Source organism: Haliotis asinina, chromosome 2, assembly GCF_037392515.1.
Source record: "Haliotis asinina isolate JCU_RB_2024 chromosome 2, JCU_Hal_asi_v2, whole genome shotgun sequence".
In the NCBI taxonomy this organism is placed as follows: Eukaryota; Metazoa; Mollusca; class Gastropoda; order Lepetellida; family Haliotidae; genus Haliotis; species Haliotis asinina.
Genome location: NC_090281.1, coordinates 68,633,971 through 68,657,030, shown reverse-complemented (window position 1 = coordinate 68,657,030; position 23,060 = coordinate 68,633,971). Strand labels below are relative to the sequence as shown.

Genomic DNA, 23,060 nt, shown 5'->3' with positions numbered 1-23,060 from the left:
CAAATGCAAATTTTTCCATCGTTATTGCCTCAAGCATGAGTTTGATTACCACAAACAACAGCGCACCCAAACACACACCTTGACAATTTTGAAAAACTACAAAATGCACGTATTGTGAATGTAAGGGTACAAGGCACATGCATGTACAGTATAAAACCACCCCACAGTGGCGAGGAGATCGCACTTCAACACAAAAACACTTAACAATGCCAGAAGAGCGAGAAAGGGCCATCGGAATGCTGCAGATAGGCACCATTATGGTTGCCGTTGCAAGAGCGTTCCACTGTTCTGTCGCTACCGCCAGGGACCTTAGTCGGTATTACCAACAGACTGGCCAGACCTCAGACAGACCAAGACGGATCGCCACCTGAGGCTATTGCACCTGAAAAACTGCTTCCTGATGGTGACGTCATAAGTGGCAACGGCTCTCGGTCACCCAATCAGTCGATGGACGGTCACAAGATGACTGCGTGCCCATGGTATCCGGGCTTATCCACCGTACCGAGGAATGCTGCTGACTGACTGACAGACACATCGTCATCTGCGGATGCAGTGGGCGACAAGAGTTAGACATTGGCAACTCCGTGACTGGCGCCGAGTTCTGTTTTCTGACGAAAGCAGATCTACAGGCGATGGAAGGGCTCGAGTATACAGGGGAAGAGGCGAAAGGACAGCTCGCTGCTGCGTCCAGGAAGCAGAGCCGTATGATGAGGACAGCGTTATGGGCGACATTTGCAGTGACAAAAAGACAGACTTGATGGTCATCAACACTAATCTGACCGGCAAGCGACACACTGACCAGGTTCCTCGACCGGCAGTTGTACCATTCCTTCAACAACGACAGGGGATATTGTCCCAATAGGACAATGCTCGCCCACACATTGCTGTAGTTGTGCAGAACTTTCCTCATGTCAACAACATCAACGTCCTTCCATGGCCTGCACGCTCTCCTGACATGATGCCAACTGAGCACTTGTGGGATCACCCCGATCGACAGATTGGACGGAGACAGAACCCACCACCTACAATTCAACAAATGGCTCAGTCACTTGTCGAAGAATGGAGGCGTACACCAGCTGACGTCATCAGATTCGCTATTAGTGCCTTCGAATCCCAGATTGCACGTTTGGACCGTTTGACCATGAAATCTCTATTTTGACCTCATGTCGACAAAATGTGTTTAATAAGTCAAAGTCTCTGTTAAAGCTGAAATTTTTGTACTGAACATGTGCCTATGCCATTGCTTAACAAACTACAACATACAATTTTCACATTGTTTTTGTCGTTTTTCAAAGCTATCAAATTGTACCATGGGAAAGTTTCTTTTGCCCGTCAGTTTGTATGAAATGTTTGGACGATCTGATATAGATGAAAGAGGGGAGGGGGTAAGCTTGGATTCATATGTGAAACAAAGCGCTACATGTATGAGTTCGTAGCTTCTGGGCCCCTTTGTTTCTTGTGTAAAACTCGTTCGTATGCTAATCCCCCAAAAGACATTGTTAGGAGACACTCAAAGACGTCCTGAAAACAGATCTCTGGTATGGGTGGTCAGCTTCTATGAAAGAAACAAATGCGTGTTTGGAAACAGTATCTGAAATTGCCAAATAATATATTCACTTTAATATCTCTCAAAGAGTTGAAGGTGGAGTTTTCAACAAGGGTAATATTCAATATTGAAAATATCACAGTACTAAAATTACGCATCCAAAAGTTTCCAGTCTTTTTACCATTACGTGTAAATGACAATATAGTCCTTCTACAAACCAACACAGACCTTAATAGATGAACATTCTTTATAATATCACTGAGGCTGGTTTAATAACCAACACGTCAGACCCTTTCAGAATCGGAGTTCAAACATTCTTTTCTGATGCCATCATTCAAGATAAAACATAAACTGATAACTGCTAGCAATATTATTTTATATGGTCTACACCGCCGTGTTAAGTAATAGAGGGGTTGTAAGATGCTAGTCCGCGAGAGGAGATCCAAGTGTAAGCATGTTACATTACAAGGTTTATTACATTTACCGCATGTAAAAGAGACACAGCTCAGTCAATAAAGAAACATGACACTGGAGGGGACGAGCTGTGCACATGTAATGACATCAGAGGCTCCGGAAATGGTAAGGTAGACGGCTGGGTTGGGTGGCCAGCCTCCAGCTGTGTCAGGGTGATGATGGTATGCTTCAGTAATAAGCAGAATGTGTGTCCGTATGTTGCAATGTGCATTTTATTTCCCTCCCAACAGTCACTGGAAGTGGGTCTCAGGTGAAACACAGATCTGAATCTCACTAGTTGAAGAGTGGGTCACACTTTGACATTTTTTTGACATTTCACCAGAAATTGGATTACAGCTTCTTGCGCCTGTGTTGAATATGGAGTTATTGGAATCTTGCATCATCGAGAGGACGTTGTGCAGCGGCAGCTATGTAAGATAACGTATTTTGGACTGTATGACACACAGAACAGGGAAGTAGCGGTTTTCAAGAGGGCCTGGTGTTCAATACAGCACGGATCATATGGCTAGGTTGTATGGCGGAGTAAAACACGATTCTAAATCTGACATCCAGCTTGCATACTGATATATTGTGTATTGTCCTGTATTCTCGGCGTACGATGACACGTTGTCAAGTAACGCCCCGGGGAAGATCACATGGCCTTGCTGTGGATCATTGCTTTGGATCCAAATTCAAGTCGAATTCCAGATTAACACAGAGCTGTTGGAGGGCACCGTCCTTGTACACAGCCGTATCCCACATCGTAAGCTTGTCGTTCACTACACGTGACAGGATCGGCTGTCTCAGTAAATCAGTTGCCACCATAAGTGAGATGAATTGAAATGGGATTTAACGTCGCACTTAAGAATATTTCGCTCATATCACGACGTGCATGCGTGGGTGTGTGTGGCTGCTTGTACTAAACTTAAGCTGATATTATGTTACTACAGAGTAGCTCACCGAGATACCATGCCGCAGTTAAGCATGAATGCCCCACTGAGATATAATGTACTGACTCCGAGCCGACCATTTGTAGGGTCCAACGAGCGACAGGCAGGGTCCAACGAATATCATAATTTAACCTCTTTTAGAATGACGGCGAGGTCATCGAATATTCCCCCTGTCCGGGTGGACACTCTAACCACTACACCACGGAAGCGATCGCTAACACCAAAACTTAAAATACGAATTGTAATTCTCACAACATCTGACGCTGTTAGGACATTTGTCATAATTGTGGATGACGGTACTGTCATCAGATCCTGTCACAGCAGGGAGACATAACACCACCCAGCAAGTTCCGGTAGAGATCACCAAGCACCAAACACATATACATCTAACGCTACCATGAACGACTACAGTGCAATGTAAAAACCATGCAGCAAAACAACATGGTTTAATGCTGCTTCTAGCAAAATGCCAGCAAAATCACGGCCGTTGAACAGACAGGGGCTTCACACGCTGAACTCGATTTTATGGAGCTGCATGTAAAATGTGAATGACACCCTCATCCACCCAATCCCTTACTAAAATTAATGTAGAAAGTAAGTGACCCCCTGTTAGCCACAAGTTATGAACGGCCCATTATGTGAAATATCGTTTCTTCCTGCATTTGATATTGGAACCATACCTGTACTTTGGGACTTAAGCATGCAGTGTTTCAACATATGTTGTGATCCCAGTATCGTCTTGTTAACTAGATATTCACGATCAAATGCAATCATTTAAGTGAATTTTGGTCCTTTGCCTGGCAGATCACATGTTCCTCTGACGTCATGGTCTGAGTATGAACTGCCATGTCTATTACTTCAAATTTGTTCCTTCACTTGATCAGTCTCGATATTGTGCAATTCTCTTGAGACGTTTGTTTGATGACAGTCTGGGCGTCTGTTCATGCGTGTTTATCCCATTACTGTATCCTTGGTGCAATGCAAGCAACACGATGCTTTCAAACCCAATCAAAGGCTGTTTGATTCTGTGTGATTTGTAGATATTTAATCTCGACATGTATCGTCTACCCCTTCTGAAATGAGTTTTCTAGTAAGTGTCAAAGTGCGCTGGAGAAGAGACGCCTTATTAACGATCGCGGCCAAAAACGGCGACGTTAGTCTTACCTTCAGAGACTGGAATGGAATATGCCCCTTTCATTGACCGGCGTGGTTTCATGTCTGAAAGTTATAATTGAAATTCCTCAATCCCGTAGTCCATGTTTTAATCCATTTCACTACACAGTGAAGACATCTGGGGAAAGTGTCACATTCTTGCAAAGATATCGACACGAACTGTCACCCCTGTCTAACGTTTTAACTGATTATTTTCTTTTTAAAACTTTTGAATGTTACAACCCCAATAACTAGAGATGTATAATTAAGATACACGGAACAGGTTTTAAACCTTTCGAGAATTATGAGCTTTTCCGTGATAAAAGTTTCACAATTCTCTGTACGTGTAAAACAAAATCACTTTATTCAATATAATAAGTTGAACAGTCACATAAAAAACAAGCTCTCAAAAACTTTTAAACGGACATTTTTCGCTCCTTGATCACTAATGTAATCCTGTAGTTGAAGTCTAAAACTTGAAAGCAGCAAGTTGACGAAAAACGACAGATCTCACGATCAGTCATTTAAATGCTTTCGATTAATTTTGAGACATATTTTTTTTCAGTTTCACCAACTGAGAAATTCTATTGGACCAGAAATTATCAGGATCAAACTTGTCGTCTTCAGCTCACGTTAAAAATATGACATTCAATCGGTATGAAAATGAGCCCAGAGAATCATTGAAAGTGTTTCACTATCATTTCAGCTGTTGACATCCTCAAAGAGAGTCCCCGTTAAACATAGTTTGACTGACAGAGAACGTGCACATATCTGATCTCCAACTTCTTCTTGAGGAATTAATTTTTTAATTAATTTAATTTTTTTATTGGACTTTTGATCTGACCCCTAAGAGTACACAAGTTGACAGACATGCGCTGTCCATGGTTGCCAAGCAGCCGTTGTGTATGAGAGTTATTCTTCCTTCATTTCCAGTTCAAGCGTCTAGACGTGACTTAGATATGGTAAATTTCCAATTAGTGTTTGAGAAATATAACTATAATTATGTGAATGACATACATCTATCGATCAAAACAGCGCAAAATACAAAGTAGATATTCTCAGAGAACCACATTCTTGAACTCAGGATTGAACCTTTTTGTAGCCGTCCCTTTCATTTCTTTGTTCCTTGTATGCCAACTGTGCCCGTGATTACTAGTTTTACTGGTTGAAGTGGCCAGCCATAGTATTTCGTTTTATAGGCAGGGTGTGATTTTTGCATCCTGCATCACCCACAGTGACAACATCGGAACTCCGGCGCCTCGTATCTCACCGGGAACCAATGGAACTCGCGAACAAGCTTGATCAGTAGAAAACATGTTACCGTGTCAATTCATCACATGAGTGTTAAAAAATGAAATGGTCCGGACCTGTGTTCAGATTAGTCAGTTCGATAAATCTGTCAAGAGAATTCGGCATGGTTTTTTGATAGATTTTCTCAAATGAGAATCGAATGATGTTATTTATCTGTTTGAACCCGGATGTTAACGTTAAAGGTTCCATATACGTTTCTCCTAGGCGCATTCCATGTTAGTGTGCATTGGTGCAGAAAAGCCGATCGAACGCTTTTTAAATTCAAATAACGTGACTTACACAATAGAGCTTTTCGAATCAACCGACCGATTATGAATGAATCACTAAAGCACACGCTTGGTATTGGCGGTGGAAGTATGCTAATATTGCTTCGAGAGTAACGTATACACGTTCAGCGATGAAATGATCCTATGGGCTAACGTTCGTTGGTGAACGCTTGACTTTATTACAATAATGCATTTTGCTGCATAACTGCCATGAGTTACACGAGTGAAGCTTTTAATATCAGGCAGAGTGCCATACAACATTCTTTACTTCTGTTTTTTCACGTTTTTGTAAGTTTGTTAAAAACAACTTCATTATTTGTCTTGGAGTTGTTTGAAACTTTATAATTCAAGTTGAAAACTTGAAAATGGTGGGTTTATGTACACTTACGATGTAGTATGTTCAGCATGCTTGTCTGTTATGGGGGTAATCAAGATTTCACAAACTTTGTGACTGCAGACGAATGGTGTACTAATTTATTTTATGTTACATGTAACCAATAATGTGTCCAACAAAGTGACACGTGAAGATCAGGTTTAGGACTGATCTTCAGCAAACCATGATTGTCGTAAGAGGCGACTAACGGGATCAGGTGGTCAGACTCACTGACCTGGTTCACACATGCCATCTTGTCCATATTGCGTCGATCCGTGCTCATGCTGTTTATCACTAGATTGTTTGGTTTAGAGTCGATGTTTTAAAGACCGCCATATCGCTGGAGTGTGGAGTGAAACAAAACTCACTCAGTCTAACAAAGTGATATCATTGTCGGTGAACTAAAACTGTACATTGTGTTAACACTATGAAGCACTTGATCTGTTGTAGATATCCCACGCTGCCACGTCTCCTGCTCTGAGCGAAAGAGAGAAATATAACACGTTCTTCCGCCTTGCGCCAGGGGATTCTTCTCTCAATCCTGCTCGGCGCATGCTCATTCAATACTTCCGGTGGAATACAGTCGCTACACTGTACGAAGATAAAGAAATATATTCACTTGTAAGTTAGTAGAAACAGCTTGATTTTATAATATCCATATCCCATTATCAAAGGGAGAAAATTTTGGTTGAACAACATTAACATATTTTTGAACGAGATGGAACTTGAAACATTTTCAGTTATAAATCACAGTGCCATTAGGTACTAAATCATAACTGTTTACATTATCACTGATAACAAGAATAATGCTGTTCATTCATTTTGGTGCCGTGGGGTAGCATAGTGGTTAAAGCGTTCGCTCATCACGCCAAAGATCCGGGTTTGATTCCCCTTATAGGCACAATGTGTGAAGCGCAAATATCCCGTTGTTATAAGACTGGAATATTCCCAAAAAATCGAAAAATGTAACTCACTCGCTCACTCAGCAGTAGACGCTCATGTCCACGTTTTCACTTATAGCATTACCGATTATGACTTGTAGTATAACGAATTATTACTTGTTGCATCTTGCAGTGTAACAGATTATCAGGGCGGATAGTTGTTTTCTTTGAATTGATCAAAGTATCAACGTGACACTGGTGAACTTTGAACGTGATGTATTCAAAAGAATGTGGAGACGAGGTGTCATGGTGTTGTTCTGTCCCTGAAGTAGACGCTGGGTACACATGTCCGTACAAATGAAAATGCAAATGATACGCAAAGGAAGCACAGTTTGGATAGAAAGGTAACATGAGATAGTGTCTCTCTGAAACGTCGGCAATAATAATTATCATCGAACTATCTATCTGGAAATAACTGAACGGATGAATTGGGTTTTACGGTTTGAGCACTATTCTAGTCATGGCGGGGGACACCAGAAATGAGCTTCACACATTGTCCCCTTTTGCAGAATTGAACCCGAATCTTCCGCGCAGTATGCCAATGATTAAGCCTTAACCACGTTATTGAGCAAAGGTGAATGAAATCAAACTTGCTGGGACTGTTGGTGAGAGCATTTTCCCTATTTAACATAATCTCATTTAACTTAAAACGCAACATACCTCATTCTGCGATCCACAATGTGTTTCTTTTTCATGTCGATTGGTCATTCAAAAGTGAAACAGAAACCTTCCCACTAAACAAATGAGATAAAAAAAACGAACCTAAGCAAAATAATAAAAACATTTTCTTATACGGTAACGTGCTCAGTGAGACAAACACATTACCTAGTTCACATTAAGAAACACGTGAGGTCTTAACTTGATAATCTCCTGCAATGTATCACTAAGAATATTTTGACGTATGGCATTAACGAATCATATTTAACAAGAACGTCACGATGGGTAATGAGTGGGCTTTTGTATGTCGCATCTTAGTATCAGATACATTTGATGGCCATACACGTAGAGCTGATCTTGTTAGCCAGACATCTTTAGCGTTTAGAGATAGTTCTCATCTATCAAGTGCTAACTGACATGAGATTAGTAAAGATAATCGTGAGAAATTCGTTTGCTTCCAATTAGCCGGACAACATGGTCATCCCGTGGTGGTGACCACTCGGACACCGTTGCTTGTTAGGCCGCAAGGTGATTTGCCGATGATGCATGCTTATTGGGAGATATTTACATCAAAGGTGATGCCCTGAAATCTCAATGACCTGAACCGCAAAGGGTCGAACAGGTTCACACTAAAAACTTATTACCATTCAGCTAATTGGTTCAATAAACATACATGTACGTCCAAAACACTACCCGTCCGATGCTATTTGAAAATATCTCAGTTCTGGCACTAAGACGAACATGACACAATGGACATTTAGCTCGATCGTGTGTGTATGAAAGGAGCTGGGGCGGTTAAGATGTTTTTAGCAGCTTATCTGTAAAACGTTTGTCAATTTTTGCGTAGAATCCGGGTATCTAGGTTAAGTACGGTTTTAAACAGAAGAATCCTGCCTCTAAAAGACAATACATTCTGATATCAAATAACACTTGACAGTGACACGAGAAGGCTCATGTGGGCTCTGGCTGTGGTGTCTGATGGTGCAAGACACTGTTACAGTAATTGTGTGATGCCTTGGTTTTAACGCATGTTGACAATGTCAGCGTTACCGCATGGCATATGGCAGCTTTATATGAATAGAAAGACAAGAGTGACTGAGGCCTTGGATGTATGACACATTGCTGAAACTATACAGCCATGACTTCAAAAGACAATGACTGCCAAGTCCATGATCTGTTTGAATCGGTTCCAGTCGACTCTCTTCGCTGTCATAAATCCGCCTAGTGGATAGAATCACTTAATCCCATAGCAGAAATGGAAATATCTTATACGGGAACTAGCATACAGATAGGTACTTCGGGTATGATCGGAGAGATTTCATGAGCTTGAAAAACTGAATGTGATAAATAACTGTCAGTTAAAACATAAATATACACCTCTGCTACTGATCCATTCATCAAGTATCCCAGGGCTCCGATCCACATCGTAACGATACGATGTGTCGTAACTCTATAGTTTATCATAGGTTTACGAATATCGTAGCAAAACGTTACGATCTGTCATAACTCTATAGTTTATCATAGGTTTACGAATATCGTTACATAACGTTACGATCTGTCGTAAATCTACAGTTTATCAGAGGTTTGCGAATGTCGTAGCACTTCGACTCAGGTCATTGTACCATGTCCCAGTCTGCGCTAGTGTAACTCAAGTCAAGACAAGCCTTTAATTATCTATAGGCAATAGTCCCGTATACAACAAATATACAGTTTAATATTCATTTACACATATATACAATAGCAAGGTTTGAGTTTACAACATATGGTTATAATGATACAGTACATGGAGACATCATACAAACATTTATATCTAAACGCATTTGCAAGTATTTTGGTTCTCTTAGTTCATGTGCATGATGTAAATATGTACATAGTTTTCTGAGAGGTGTTCCGTCATTAGTAGTTAATAGCAATTTGAACTTAGGAATTTGACAATGTACAAATGGTAAATATTTGGATCTAAGGGCAATATAGTCAAGCAAATAAAATGTGGTGCTCAGTTTCTACATAATGGACGAATGCGTTCCTTTACAAGTATATTTTGCCATCTACCTTCATTATACTTTCATCTTAGCAATCCACATCTAAATTTAACGAGTATTTTAGGGAGTTTTCTGTTGACAATGCAGGCTAACTCGGATTCGCTTATCGTAATTGTCAAAATCCTATTTCAGTCAATTAGATACGTATTTCGTAAGCATTATCATACGGTTAAGAGATGAATCTATGTCAATTTATACTGCCTAGGAGCTGACACTGAAGGTCTTTTAGAATCCGAGACAAACACGAACACCGTTGAAATGTTGACCCAGCGAGTCTTAGCGTAGGGATTGTCAACATGTTAGCATGGAATGTGTTTTGTCGACTTAAGCCTGGAGAAAGCTAAATCAATTACAAATCACTTCTTCATCACCTTGGGTTTGTTTTCCAGGCAATGGACGATATTGGGGACGTGTTCGACAACCACAACATCTCCACCGTCGCTGCTCTGTCCTTCACGTCCAAGAACGAAGTGCCTCAAAAAATGAAGAGGTTAAAAGTAGGTTTCATTGCTTTGGCTGTTTGCTGACAATACAGTTAAGGGATTCAATGTGAGGCGGCAATTGAAAAACATAGAAAATTGGTCAGTGACAATACAGAATGACACGATCATACAATACATTACTGCCATATCTAACGTAAGCCTCTCACAGGGTCACTGACATACAGTGAATGAGTGAGTGAATTTAGTGTTATGCCGCACTCAGAAATATTCCAGCTATATGGCGGCGTTCTGTTAATGATCGGGCCTGGACCGGACAATCCGGGGATCAATAGCATGAACATCGATCTAATCAATGATGGCGTGGGATATGATGGCGTGTCAACCAAGTCAGCGAAACTGACCACGCGATCCCTCTAATTACGACGTGCATGGGTTGCTGAAGACCTTTTCTAATCCAGATCGTCGCCGGTACACTGACATACAGAATACATACACGGAATACAAACGGACATAATGTCTTACAACATGGCTACGGCCATTGAAAGGACGAAATGCATTATGCATGCAAAACAATGTTGACAATGTACATCTTGTTGGCAATGTACATGCAGAGTATCAGTTTCATACAAACTGTTACAGTCATGGCTTATGTCTTTTCCTCAAAAGAAGGCCCATAATACAAAGAGGTCAATAATGCACAAAGGTCAGTAAAACACAGAGGTCTGAAAAGCACAGAGGTCAATAATATACACACTGTCCTTGTCAAGCCAAAATATTTTTGAATACTCCTGTCAGTGTTTTACGAGGCGAGTGCCACAGAAAAATCTCAGTGTTATACATATTCCAAAATCATACCAATATTTTCTTCGAAAAGGTCTTCAAACATAAACTTGACAATGTCAGTCAAAGAAAATCGTCGAGTGAGAAGTAAAACACTGTTCTCTATCTAAAAACGGGTCCCGCTGCTGCATTAATTTAAGAACCGCCACGTCGTTTTCAAGTATTTGAAAGCACTTCAAATATTTTCCACCAAATCACTGTTTACTATCACATATATGTGATACAAAATACGTAATAATACACATAGAATTTCTTTTAGACTTAGACTCTAAATATGGCGATCCATCCATTGTATCAGCTATCAGTCTACATAGTACATTATTACCTATCTCTTCATAACTTGTGTTTGGCACAAATAATGATCAGACCGACATAACGTCCCAATCAGACAGAATCAGTTTGATTTGTACTGAAACTTTCTGAAACTGAGATTTTACCAGACTGAAAATAAGTGGAGAATGTTTTGCCGCCTTATTATTACTAATCCGCCCATTGATGAATCATCCCAGCATCCCTAATCAGTGGACCCGAAGGGTATTAAAGATGTATTTATGTATCTGAAAAGAAACCTACCTTGATAAGCTCCTTATTGAAATGTATGTATAGAACCACCGCACTACACGTCTCTTTGTATGATTATTCCTGTAACCTGTAATGCAAATAAACTTGTCACTTGTTAAAGCAGAGATTTGTTTATGTGCTCTTCATATGAATACCTGTAAAGAATGTGATAAATGTGTCTGACGGTTTCAGACACTAGACGTCCGGATCTTGATCGGAGGATTTTCGCAGGCTTCTGCGAGGCAAGTGTTCTGTGAGGTTTGTCTTGGTTTACAAAGATATCAGTACTTTCTAATATGCACCACCCCTTCCTCTGTGGGACATGTTCACAGTTTACCAGAGCTGAGTGAGTGAGTGAGTGAGTGAATGAGTTATGTTGAAGACCGGTTTTAACATTTAGTGGTATTATGTCGTGTCAGTATAGAAAAGGACATTACGCATGTTTAACAGTTTATGGAACGTAAGAGTACTTGAACACATGGTACCAGTTTGGGAAGATCTGGGAATCTAAACCAGCGACTAGCAGATACTGGAACTGCTGCGCAATGTAACCCTGTCTAGCCTATTATAGCGGCCGTGGAGTTGTGTATCCTGGCGACAGATGAACACGTGTACAATATAATTAGAATAAATTTGTATCATGGAAGAAATCTATGAACAAATTGCCTTAAGAATGTCTTGTCTAGATATACCAGGGTTAGCTTCTAGATGCTCAAATGATACAAGATTAAAGCACGTCTCTCGTTCTCCGAGTATCTAGCCGTGTCCGGCTGCTTATGGATATACAAAGGACTGAAGGTTTTATGCCGCACTGAGCAATATATATTCCGGCTATGACCTCTGAATAACTGGTTGTTCAGGCACGCAAAATGTTGATTATATGGGGAGAAAGCACAGCTGCGAACCATGACACAAACAGCCACCCTTTTCGACCAACCAATCCTCAGTCTACTTCTTCTAGTAATTATACACACTGGATACAAATCTGTAAGTGTATTGGTTGTGTCACACTACGTCAACTTTTTTACTGGTTGTTTTTTCTTTAACCGAGGGGCAAAAGAAACTCACGCTTCACGCATAACTTATTAGTTTTAAATCCCTTGGGAAGTATTTTGCCCCATATTGAGCATTTGCGATGCCGCTACCTCTTTGTTGAATGTTGACATAATTGAGAAATATGGAACAGCTGAAAAATTAAATAATTTTTGGCTTCAATAATTACATGAGTCTTATATTCTTTATTAAAGTACGATAGATAATATTTTACTACAAACAGTAATATCAGTTTACGTGTGATGAGAAAGTCAGGGACATCAGAAATCGGCTTCACTCTTTGCACATAAAGTTAACCCCACTCCTAGTAAAAATAAGCGAAGATGACCAAGTTTGCAATTTTGCAGAAATATACAGAAATAAACGTATATTTTTCTTGATGCAGGCCTACAAGCTTGGTATGTACGGTCACCGCTACGTGTGGCTTCTCGTCGGGAGCTTCCTAGACACCTGGTGGAACAGCACCGACATCAGCGGCTGCACACGACAACAACTACGGGAAGCGGCGGAGGGATACATCATCGTGTCCAGTCTCAACAACCTCATGGGGGATACCATGTCTGTGGCTAATCTGGTAGGAACGCACCTCTCATAACAATGTCTGATTCGGAAGTTCATCCACAATATAACCGTGAATATGTACATGCATGGTGGTGTTGGTGTAGAAACGCCCCACCCTTTGAATTATTCCAGCATTGTATGATCCCAAGGTCAATGCTGTCAGATTCACCATTGTATATGGTGAGTTTGGTTTGGTACTTCCTGTACATTTCATTGACGTTGGGAGAGTTCCCAGGAGTACAGGCCTTCTGAATGCAGGAGGCTGCAGTGTTTCTGAGTCTCCGTAGTGTGTTGACCAGACAGCGCTTCCAGGGATAAGTCCAATTCGTTGTCTGGGCTGCGTTTTAGGGGCAAGGCCCAGAGCTGATGACTAACCTAACCACTGTGACTGTGCCCTCTTTGTGCATTTTCAATCGATAATAATGGCGATGTGAAAAATGACAAAACTAGCTGCTTGTTTGTTCCGGGCCGGACATCTCCGAAATGACTTCATTCGCATGACAATCGTATCCTTCGGGACACCCAATTACAAATGAAAGGCCTCATCTCCATCTTCAGCTGAGAACTGGGTTAAGGGCAAACGGAATCCACTAAAGACAATAAGCGGATGGTTTGTGCAATTGATTAGTCTTAATGAAGCAGTGGATGTAGCAAACTTTATCATAGATTCCTGATATCCGATAAGGCCTCCACCGCGAGATGTTCCTCTAGTTGTTCAAGAGCATCCTTCAGTGCTGCTCAATTGGTCTCCTGTAACATTCGCGTCATCACGCATCGGTTGGTGTATACATTACAATCTAACGCGCATCTATGATTTCCCTCAGGCTTTGAGGTCCGCTTCCTCGTTCCCCTGTCCTCGGTGGGGACTATTTCTTCTGCTGCCTGAAATGTCTCCCGTTTTCATGCTACGTGAAACAACAAGAAGTAGAATCACGGCGTGAAATATCGAAGTGACTGATGTAAACTATGAAACGGAAGATGACTCGAACAGTTCCCTGCGCACTTGCACGCGTGTGATGTTCAAACACTTCAGGTTTCATTCGATAAGGACAGCAGAGCGCATGTCTTCACTTGGAAGATAGAAATTAATATTAAGGTGATATTTGAAACTCGGCTGATAATGCTTTTAGGGCGCCGATAGTGCGGCGTCCACACTTATTTGCAAAGATAAAACGTTTAGGGGGCTATAGGGAGGAAGTGGAAACATATATTTGAACCTGGAGAAGTCTAGACTTGCTTTATTTAGGGCTTTAGCATTGCTGGGAGGTGTAGGCAGTAGGGTCATAACAGCTGAATGAATAACTACTTTAATTTTGATATTCTCCATAAACCAAGAATATCCAGGCACATTGATTGCTCACGGCGCTACTAATAGCAATATCCCGGGTCATAGGACACTATAGTACAATCTGCTACTTTTTCAACTCCCTGAGGATTATACAACCATTCTGCCTGTTAGGCGCAATTAACTATAAAACTCACATTGTCAGCACATCCTCACGGGTACCCATTTTACAGCTGGGTGAACTGAGACAATTTGGATCTAAGTATCTTGTCCAAGGATACTGCGCATCTCGGGACCCGGACTTAGGTGCCTCCAGCGAACTTGGGTCTCAAGCGTGATAGGCAGACGCCTTACCACAGCACTGTTGCTCCCCCGCCTAAGTCTCAATAGCGTATTATGATCGTTTCGCACAGAGTATTATGATGCCATTTCACCATATTTCCCCACGTGCACTATTCGCAACTGTTTGACGGTGTTTCTAGACAACAGGGGACTTTCAGCGCGAGTACTGGGAGAACAACGGATCTGCGCCGATGAGTATGTATGCCAGTACCACTTACGACACCATGTGGACGATAGCGTTAACACTGAGGGCGACGCTTGAACGCGCCGACACAGGCAACAGCAGCCTCCCCGACCTCAGACAGCTCAACTACTCCGACATGGGCCCGGTGAAGGACGCCTTCATGAAAACCATTGACGACCTTGGCTTTGTCGGAGTCTCGGTAGGTTTTCGTATGGGCGCGTATGTGTACGTGTGTATATAAATGTGTACCCTGTTTGTTTCATGAATATTTTCTAATCAATAATTGCGATGATAAAAGCTGTTTTTTCCCCGGACAGTCATCTTACAGATGACTTCCTTCGCATAACAATCGTATCCTTCGGGATACCCAATCACAAAAGAAAGGCCTCATCTCATCTTCAGCTGAAAACTGGGGTAAGGTCAAGACGAATCCACTAAAGACACTAAGCGGAAGGTTTGTGCAAGTGATTAGTCTTAATAAAGCAGTGGATGTAGCAAACTTTATCACTGATTCCTGATATCTGGTAATACCTCCACTATGTGTGTATGCTATTTGAATAAAAAATAATCAATCGATATTTCATACGAGTATCATATTTGTTTTGGTCCTTATTTTAGAAGTGTTTCCAGACTGTTTCTACCTTATAACGTTCAAATAGCCGTTTTGTTTGGTCAAATCAACTTTTCCACAATATTCTTTCTTTTGGCCGACTGTTATATGTGGCTGTGGTCGTGGTTGCAGGCTTGATATGTTACGCGAGGATACTTACGTGGAGCTGGGTGTGAACAATAAACACAGAATGCGGAGGTTTACGCCACTTTAAAAAAAACCCAATAACAATCCAACAGTATCACGGCAGGGGACAGGAGAAATGGGCTTCACACATCATACCCATGTGGGCAACCGTCTTCTGCATGACGTGCGAACGCTTTAACCACTGGGCTATCTCTCGCCCGTACAATGAGGCATTTTATGTCGAATTTAATGTGAATCTTTATTGGAATTTTAATGTGAATACTCGCGTGTATTCGATCAGTCAATATGTCACGTCAAAGATCAGACTTTATATATTCCTACAAAACCACTTTTTTCTTTTGAAATATACACCAAGAGCCCAACGTGCTCATCAATACAACTTGACGTAGCCCGACCTCCTGCATTGCTGGACATTTAATCAGTGTGAGCACTCAACCCTATCTCAAAGAATAACCAAATGATCATAAGATTCATGTTTTTTTGCAAATTGATCAAAACAATTATTATCTTATGGAAATCGCTCTTGCAAAAGCCGACTATATATCAAGGATACCTTTCTTCAACAAAAAGTAAAATCCAGACAAGCGTGCATTATTTTGCGTGCAAATAAAAACATCTGAGAAATGAAAGCCATTGTTAGCATGTTCTTCAGCCGTGTTATCAGCGCATGTCTGCGCCGGTGAATAAGATCGCATATACCATTCCATACTTTTTTTAACAACTATCTTTTTATCTCGCAGGGCCCCGTCTCCTTCAAAGGATCCGACAGAGAGAGTATAGCAGTCATCTATCAAAACCAAGGTAATTGTCAATACCAATGATATCAAACCCATGCCATTACAGGAGAAGTGTGTTATGCAATAGCGACTTGTGTTTTACGATGAAATCATCTGAACAGAACACCGCGCAGGAACTGAACGTTGCAGTTAAGTATTCCAGTGCGCTGCAAGTTTGCCAGTGGATAATAGATTAGGTTCAAACTGACCCAGAAGTATTGAAAAACATCTTTATTGTGCTCTCTTGGGCGCTTTTCACTCATTCGTTCATCCTCCATGCATCCCTAATCTTCATTTTGTATATGTACATGCGAGTGGGTGAGTGAGTTGATTTATACGCCGCTTTAAGCAATATTCCAGGAATGTCATGGCAAGGGACATCAGAAATGGGCTTCACACGTTGTACCCATGTGGGGAATCGGAACCGGGTCTTCGGCGTGATGAGCAAACGCTTTAACCACTAGGCTACCCCACCGCCCTCTATGTACAGGTACTTGCATATGTAAGGTATGCAGTCTACAGTGAGATTCTGGCAAACAGACGAACTAAAATAGCTTACAAAAAGCGTATGCTCGTCGGTACCTTTAACTTAGACAAAGGAATATGAATGGAACCACGTGTTTCCGTTGCGTAACAGTCTTGTTCTTTTTTTCACTTTTTTGTCAATGTACTTTTAGTACTGCAACCAGCGTTCTTTTCAGGCTATATATATTTTAATATTGTTGTGAAATGAAATTTCTTTGCATGTTGTTTAGCACTTTGAACAATATTCCACCTGTATGGCAGTCGTTTGCAAGTGTTGATTTACTGGATGCGTTTAGAAAACTGTAGATGTGTTTTTGTTTCTTGTAGCCCCTCCGTGGGTGACACTATCAGCTGTTTTATGTACCATCTACGCGATATACGGCACGTTTGGAACTACACTGGTCATGAAGCTCTTTGTGTGTCATTCTCTTCTCATTTATGTGGTAGGCTGGTTTGTTATTTAACGCCGCACTCAGCAGTATGTCAGCTATATGGCGGTGGTCTGTATGTAATCGAGTCTGGACCAGACATTCCAGTGATCAATAGCATGAGCATCAATCTACGTAACTCGGATGACATGTCTCAACCAAGTCAGCAACTCTGACCACCCGATGCCCTTAGTCGCCTCTTACAAGCACGCGGGCCTGAAGATCACTTGTAACCCGGATAATCTGTAAGTGGTAGAGTCTCTAAAATCTGTTTACTGTTATGATACGTCAATCCCATATGCACATTTTCTTTCATCACATCCGAGGGGCTGTGGGGTAGTCTAGTGGTTAAAGCGTTGACTCGTCACGCCGAAGACCAGGGTTCGATTCTCCCCATGGGTGCAATGTGTGAAGCCGATTTCTGGTGTCCTCGTCGTGATATTGCTGGAACACTGCTAAAAGGTAAAAGCATATTTACTCACTCACTCTCACTCATTCATCACATTCGAATTACGTCTATTCGATACATGAGCGATTCCATGGGTCTCGTAAATGTAAGTGACTTTGATGTACAGTAATTCGGTGGTATTATTGCGTGTTAATGTAGCTGACGTGATAATAAACCTTCAACCTCATTTGCTGTATAAATCATACAGTCATAATAGTTTAATGGCTCTGTTCAGCATTCTCATATCCTAAAGGCAACAGAAATGAAACTGTTTTTTAATACTCGAAGAAATTCCAGTGTATTTAGCGCTTGAAAAGAAACACGAAGCGGCCATTTTCGTATACTCAAAGGCAAATAGATCATTTTAAGATGAATCTGTTGGTTCTCGGTAGAAATGTCTTCTTTCTTCATTCGAAAAAGTCATCAAAGGTTGTGTGGGTTAACGACAAAACAAAACAATTGGACGTCTCATCTGTTTCGTGTTTAAAACTGACAACGAACAGCACGACAGGATATAAACATGACTGTATACTGCTAATACTGGCTAATTATGTAAGCAGGAAAATTGATTTGACGGGTTTCCAGTAACAATGCATAAAGAGCGAAATGTGATTCTAAAGACATAGGTGGCCAGTTATTTTGTGACATGGAATGTTTTATGGAAGAAAAATTAGTTCTACAATTCCATTCCTTGTGTAAGCGCTAAATTGAATTACAGTGAATCACGAGGTATTTCCATTTCGAATATTAATACACCACAAAGGACTTGTCATGACGTCACTATTGCATATGTCGTTTGAATTCGTTCTTGTCCTTGTACGAGCGACACGCACTACTGTCAATACGGCCTTCTGGTCTCGCGAGACCTCTACTTGCAATACGAAGCTGGTTTGGGGGACCTTTGCGCGAGCCAGCGTGCGATATGCGAGACGGGGCTCAGCTCATTTCCGGTACCAGATTTCCGGTGGCAAATGCATATTCAAGAACAAGTTCTGTTTCCATATTGCACAACCGCCAAATATGGCCTCACTAGACCGGACCAAGTGTACAACCATACATGCCTGCCACAGCTGTTGACATTCGTAATAGCTGGCTAATTTGGCGTGGTTAGATCGGAAATTTGTTAGTGCTCCAGGATTCTCGGTTCCTTACTTTCTGACTACCTTGAGATAATTCTAAAAGGCATGAAATGTTGTTTGTGACCGGAAGTGCTAAACAACGTGGGGTCTCGCGAAGTGCCGTGACCTACTTACGATCCCTATTTAGGTCTGTCGTAACCACGTGACTATCCAGTGATGTAGGGAGCAAAAATGGCCTTCAGAATGTTGAGTCCAAACCTGTTAACTTAAACAGGTGAAAGCACTTGGGTAGAAACCCCAGGCATACTTCATAGCCTAATGGCGAGACCGTTGGTGCACGTGTGTGTCACGTGTCTGTTTTGGGGCAGCCCTAGCTCGAAGTATCGGAAGCTTAAATCCACATAACCATACACTGATCAGGTGGTAGGTGGACCTCCAAAGTAACGAGAGGAGAGGTTTAACGACGCAAATTACAAATGCAACATCCTTGATACAAAATGAATATATATCATGAACTAATATTGTCTTCGCCTTCACATGTTGGAGTTTACAGATCAGTGTGTTACAAACTGATTAGTCATAACGGCATACAAGAAGTACAGCCTCCTACTTAAATGAACTTAACATGCGAAACATTGACCCGGTTATCTAATACGGAAGGTTGGGGTTTGGAGGTGGGGATAACTTTTTCATCTAGATCTTACATGTAATAGACAAACAAAAATACCAGGTAGTCAGGTGAAGCCTTTTATCATGAAGGAACTTCAGATATTTCATATTTCCCTGTTTCCACGGCAAGACTTTGATTCATAAATGGTGTGTTTTTACGACCATATTTCCAAAACAAAGAGGCATTTGTTTTTGAAACTTTGCACACTGTTGTCATTGTCACCTTATGTCTATTCCTATTTATTAAGTTAATGGACATCTATATTTAATTTTTCCGTGGCTACAATATTTACCTTAAATCTGTCTCAGTGTTGTGTTTGTCCGATTGGCATTCTGTCATTGAACTTTACAAAATAGTGTCTTTTGCTTGTTCTTTCCGATTTTTGTGTTAACTGAAACACGACTGTATTTGTTATAATAACTGTACATGACATTTCCAGTTTATTCAATGTTATATTCATGCAGTTGTAACAAATTATTATGTTTTGTAGCAAATGTGTATCGAACGTTAAAAAATGACATGACATACAAAAGGCAAAGATCTGAACACCAGTCGTTTTGTTTTGACAGCTGAATAACTACTCCTTGATAGAAGTGGGCAGATTATATAGCAATACCCTCATCAAGCTGGACAGATTACAAGCGCAGGACTTTCTGCAATAATCAGAAAAGTTGTTCTTTCGAATTAGCGAAGGGGACTGCCTATCTGATGATACCCCATATATTGCATCTGATGATTTCTCTTGTATCTGTCATGCCATTACAAATTAAATATAGTACTATGGAAGAATGGGGTTGTGCCAAACTCCCTCTTAGTAGTATGTTTAAACACGCTGAGGATGAAATAGTTTGGGATTATCTTTGTAAGTGTTTGTTTCAGACGGTAACTTTACACGTGTGGCAGTTTTGGAACCCAACAGCGACGAGCTGGACTTTAACTGCAATCAGTGCCGAGACATCAACTGGCAAGGTTAGTACAAGCGACGCACTGTTCGTATACTTTCACAGACGTCTCCAAGGTTAGTAGAAGCTAAGTACCGGTCGTAAATGGTCACGTTAGTTCAAGGTACGCATTGTTCGTAGACTGTCCCAGATGTTTGCAAGGTTACCATGAGCTACGCACTATTCGTACACTGTCATAGGCGTTTTCAAGGTTAGTAGAGGCTTCGCGCTGTATTCAGACTGTCACAGCTCGTAGACGGTCACACACATATTCTAGGTTAGTACAAACTCCACACATTTCCAAAACTGACAGACTTTTTAATCAACCTTATCTTCAAACCAAAAGGGAATGCAAAAACAAGGCCGATGGAGGTGGATTTTATGCCTGTATTTTTAATATTACATTAATGTTGCTACACGCTCTGAAGTATCTATGTCATACAGGGAGATAGGTTGTACACTATATCAAGCTATGTTTATTCTTCTATTTATGGATACTCATATGACGTCATTACTTTTACGCATCGATCTCCAATGACATATACAACAAACAATTGCGTAGTCTCTCGCTCAGCAATTGACTGATTGGGTGCATTGCGTGAGTAAAGTCATTACGTTGCCACTCTTCAGGGGATGATTCTAATTAAATCTATTGCCTTCTTTGGAAAGAATACATGCAGGCGCAAAGGCCAGTGACTGATCCAGTGATTGTGTGAAACAGTGCTGCTTTGCTTACCAAAACAGGCTTTCCTTGAAACTAATCATTGCACAGTCGCTGTGGGCAAAACTTACGTCTGAGACCGAATCTTAATGTATCGTCTTTAAATAATTTTAGAGATTTGACACTTCACTGGTCTAATCATCAACATCAAGATGCTCCTATGCAGTTGTTTCCCTTTTCGATAGTGATAATGAACAATATGTAGAATTACAAAAGTTTCATTATCAACACTTTTCCCCATGATTGATGCTTTAAATTTGCATAATTTAGATTTCCCTCTTGCACCAAAACCCACTCAATGTTAAAAGCGACTTAAAGCCCCAAGTTACTCATTTTGTGAGTGCCAGAAGTTGCTGAAATTGGCTATGTCAACCTTTATCTGGACTTCTCTGTCTTGCCACAGGTGGTCGTGTACCACGGGACAAGAAGATTGTGTGGCTGAGCCAGAAGACCATTGATCCATTGTTCTTCTACGTGTCTTGCGTGCTTTGTGGCTTTGGGGTCATAGCCGCCATTTTGTTTCTCACGTTTAATCTACATCACAGGAAACTCCGGTAAGTAGGAAACGTTTCTCGTGCCCTATGCGACCCAAGCGACAGTGGCGCTATAGGTTGGTGTTCCTGAAACGGAACATAAACCTGTGATTGTTGTCTCGAATCTGGAACGTGTATAACCTCCAACGTTTCCGCCACATTAAAGTGAAACGATGAAGCATAACGGGTATACTATTCAAATCGGTATATAATACAACTCCCACATTCATGCATGGTGCACTGAAACGCAGTTTTTCATATTACGCATGTGTTGAATGTTCCGAAATCTACACATAATTAAAGGGTTTATTACGACGTCAGTCCCCATTGTCCCCAACAACATGGCCTTGTTTGGTTCCTGGAAGCTTCCAGCAGTGTTTGAACCATCTGTAAGTAAGATTGCTACTCTAAAACATGTTTCACGCAATTGCTTTTAAATTTATTTAAGGCTTTGTGATATGTTTGTAGACATAGCAGCTGGTGTCACCGTAAATTTTAACTCTCAGCTGTGACGATACCACTATGGAACTAAACTCATACTGAAAGTGCTACAAACAACATTCAAAGGTTTTCCATTCATCTGTTCACCAAATACTTTCTTTGAAATTCTATTGATTTCTGTATTAAAACAAAATATCTTCATAATTGTCCTGATCTTCCTAAAACTTGAAAAACCGTCAGCTCAACGTCACATTTTATAATCGGCCTAATGGACACATTGCAAAACGTTCAATTACATTTTACAACTGACTCGTATGTTTGTCTAGAACGCCATTAATAAAACTCAAACAAAATGATTTGTTAAAGAAGAGCATGATAATCTGTCATAGGGAAACATTCGGTGCGGATGTTCCTATCTGATTAATGAAAACTGGCAAAGCTGATTGAATGGAAACCTCTCTTTCTTTGTTTTTTCGCACGTCAGTGTCAGGCCAACGCCATGTCACACTCCACTGCTGCTAAGCTAAAACAATTGCGAAATAAAAGTGATTTTACTGATCGGATTGAAACATGTACGTGTTTAAATTACAATGATTGATACCTCTTCTTCACTCTATCGCCCATAAACACACAGTATAATCATCTTCACGCATCTTGTCTGTTCATTAAACATCAACGCTGTGGGCCCAAAAAGCGAAACAGTTACTTGACGTAGTGATTAACTTTGTGAAAGAAGACGATCTTCGTTCGCGGTTTTGTTACATGCTGGCCTTCAACGGCA

At 41.0% G+C, this 23,060-nt stretch overlaps 1 protein-coding gene across 1 annotated transcript in view; it reads left to right on the top strand.

The window, feature by feature from the left end:
• Positions 1 to 23,060, top strand: part of LOC137272821 (gamma-aminobutyric acid type B receptor subunit 2-like) — a 117,453-nt gene that overhangs the window by 74,322 nt on the left and 20,071 nt on the right. The window contains exons 3-10 of the mRNA XM_067805226.1: positions 6,502 to 6,672; positions 10,081 to 10,188; positions 11,728 to 11,793; positions 12,974 to 13,162; positions 14,917 to 15,159; positions 16,458 to 16,518; positions 20,523 to 20,612; positions 21,709 to 21,859. Of these exons, the coding sequence (XP_067661327.1) occupies positions 6,502 to 6,672; positions 10,081 to 10,188; positions 11,728 to 11,793; positions 12,974 to 13,162; positions 14,917 to 15,159; positions 16,458 to 16,518; positions 20,523 to 20,612; positions 21,709 to 21,859 (1,079 nt within the window). The remainder of the gene's footprint in view (positions 1 to 6,501; positions 6,673 to 10,080; positions 10,189 to 11,727; positions 11,794 to 12,973; positions 13,163 to 14,916; positions 15,160 to 16,457; positions 16,519 to 20,522; positions 20,613 to 21,708; positions 21,860 to 23,060) is intronic.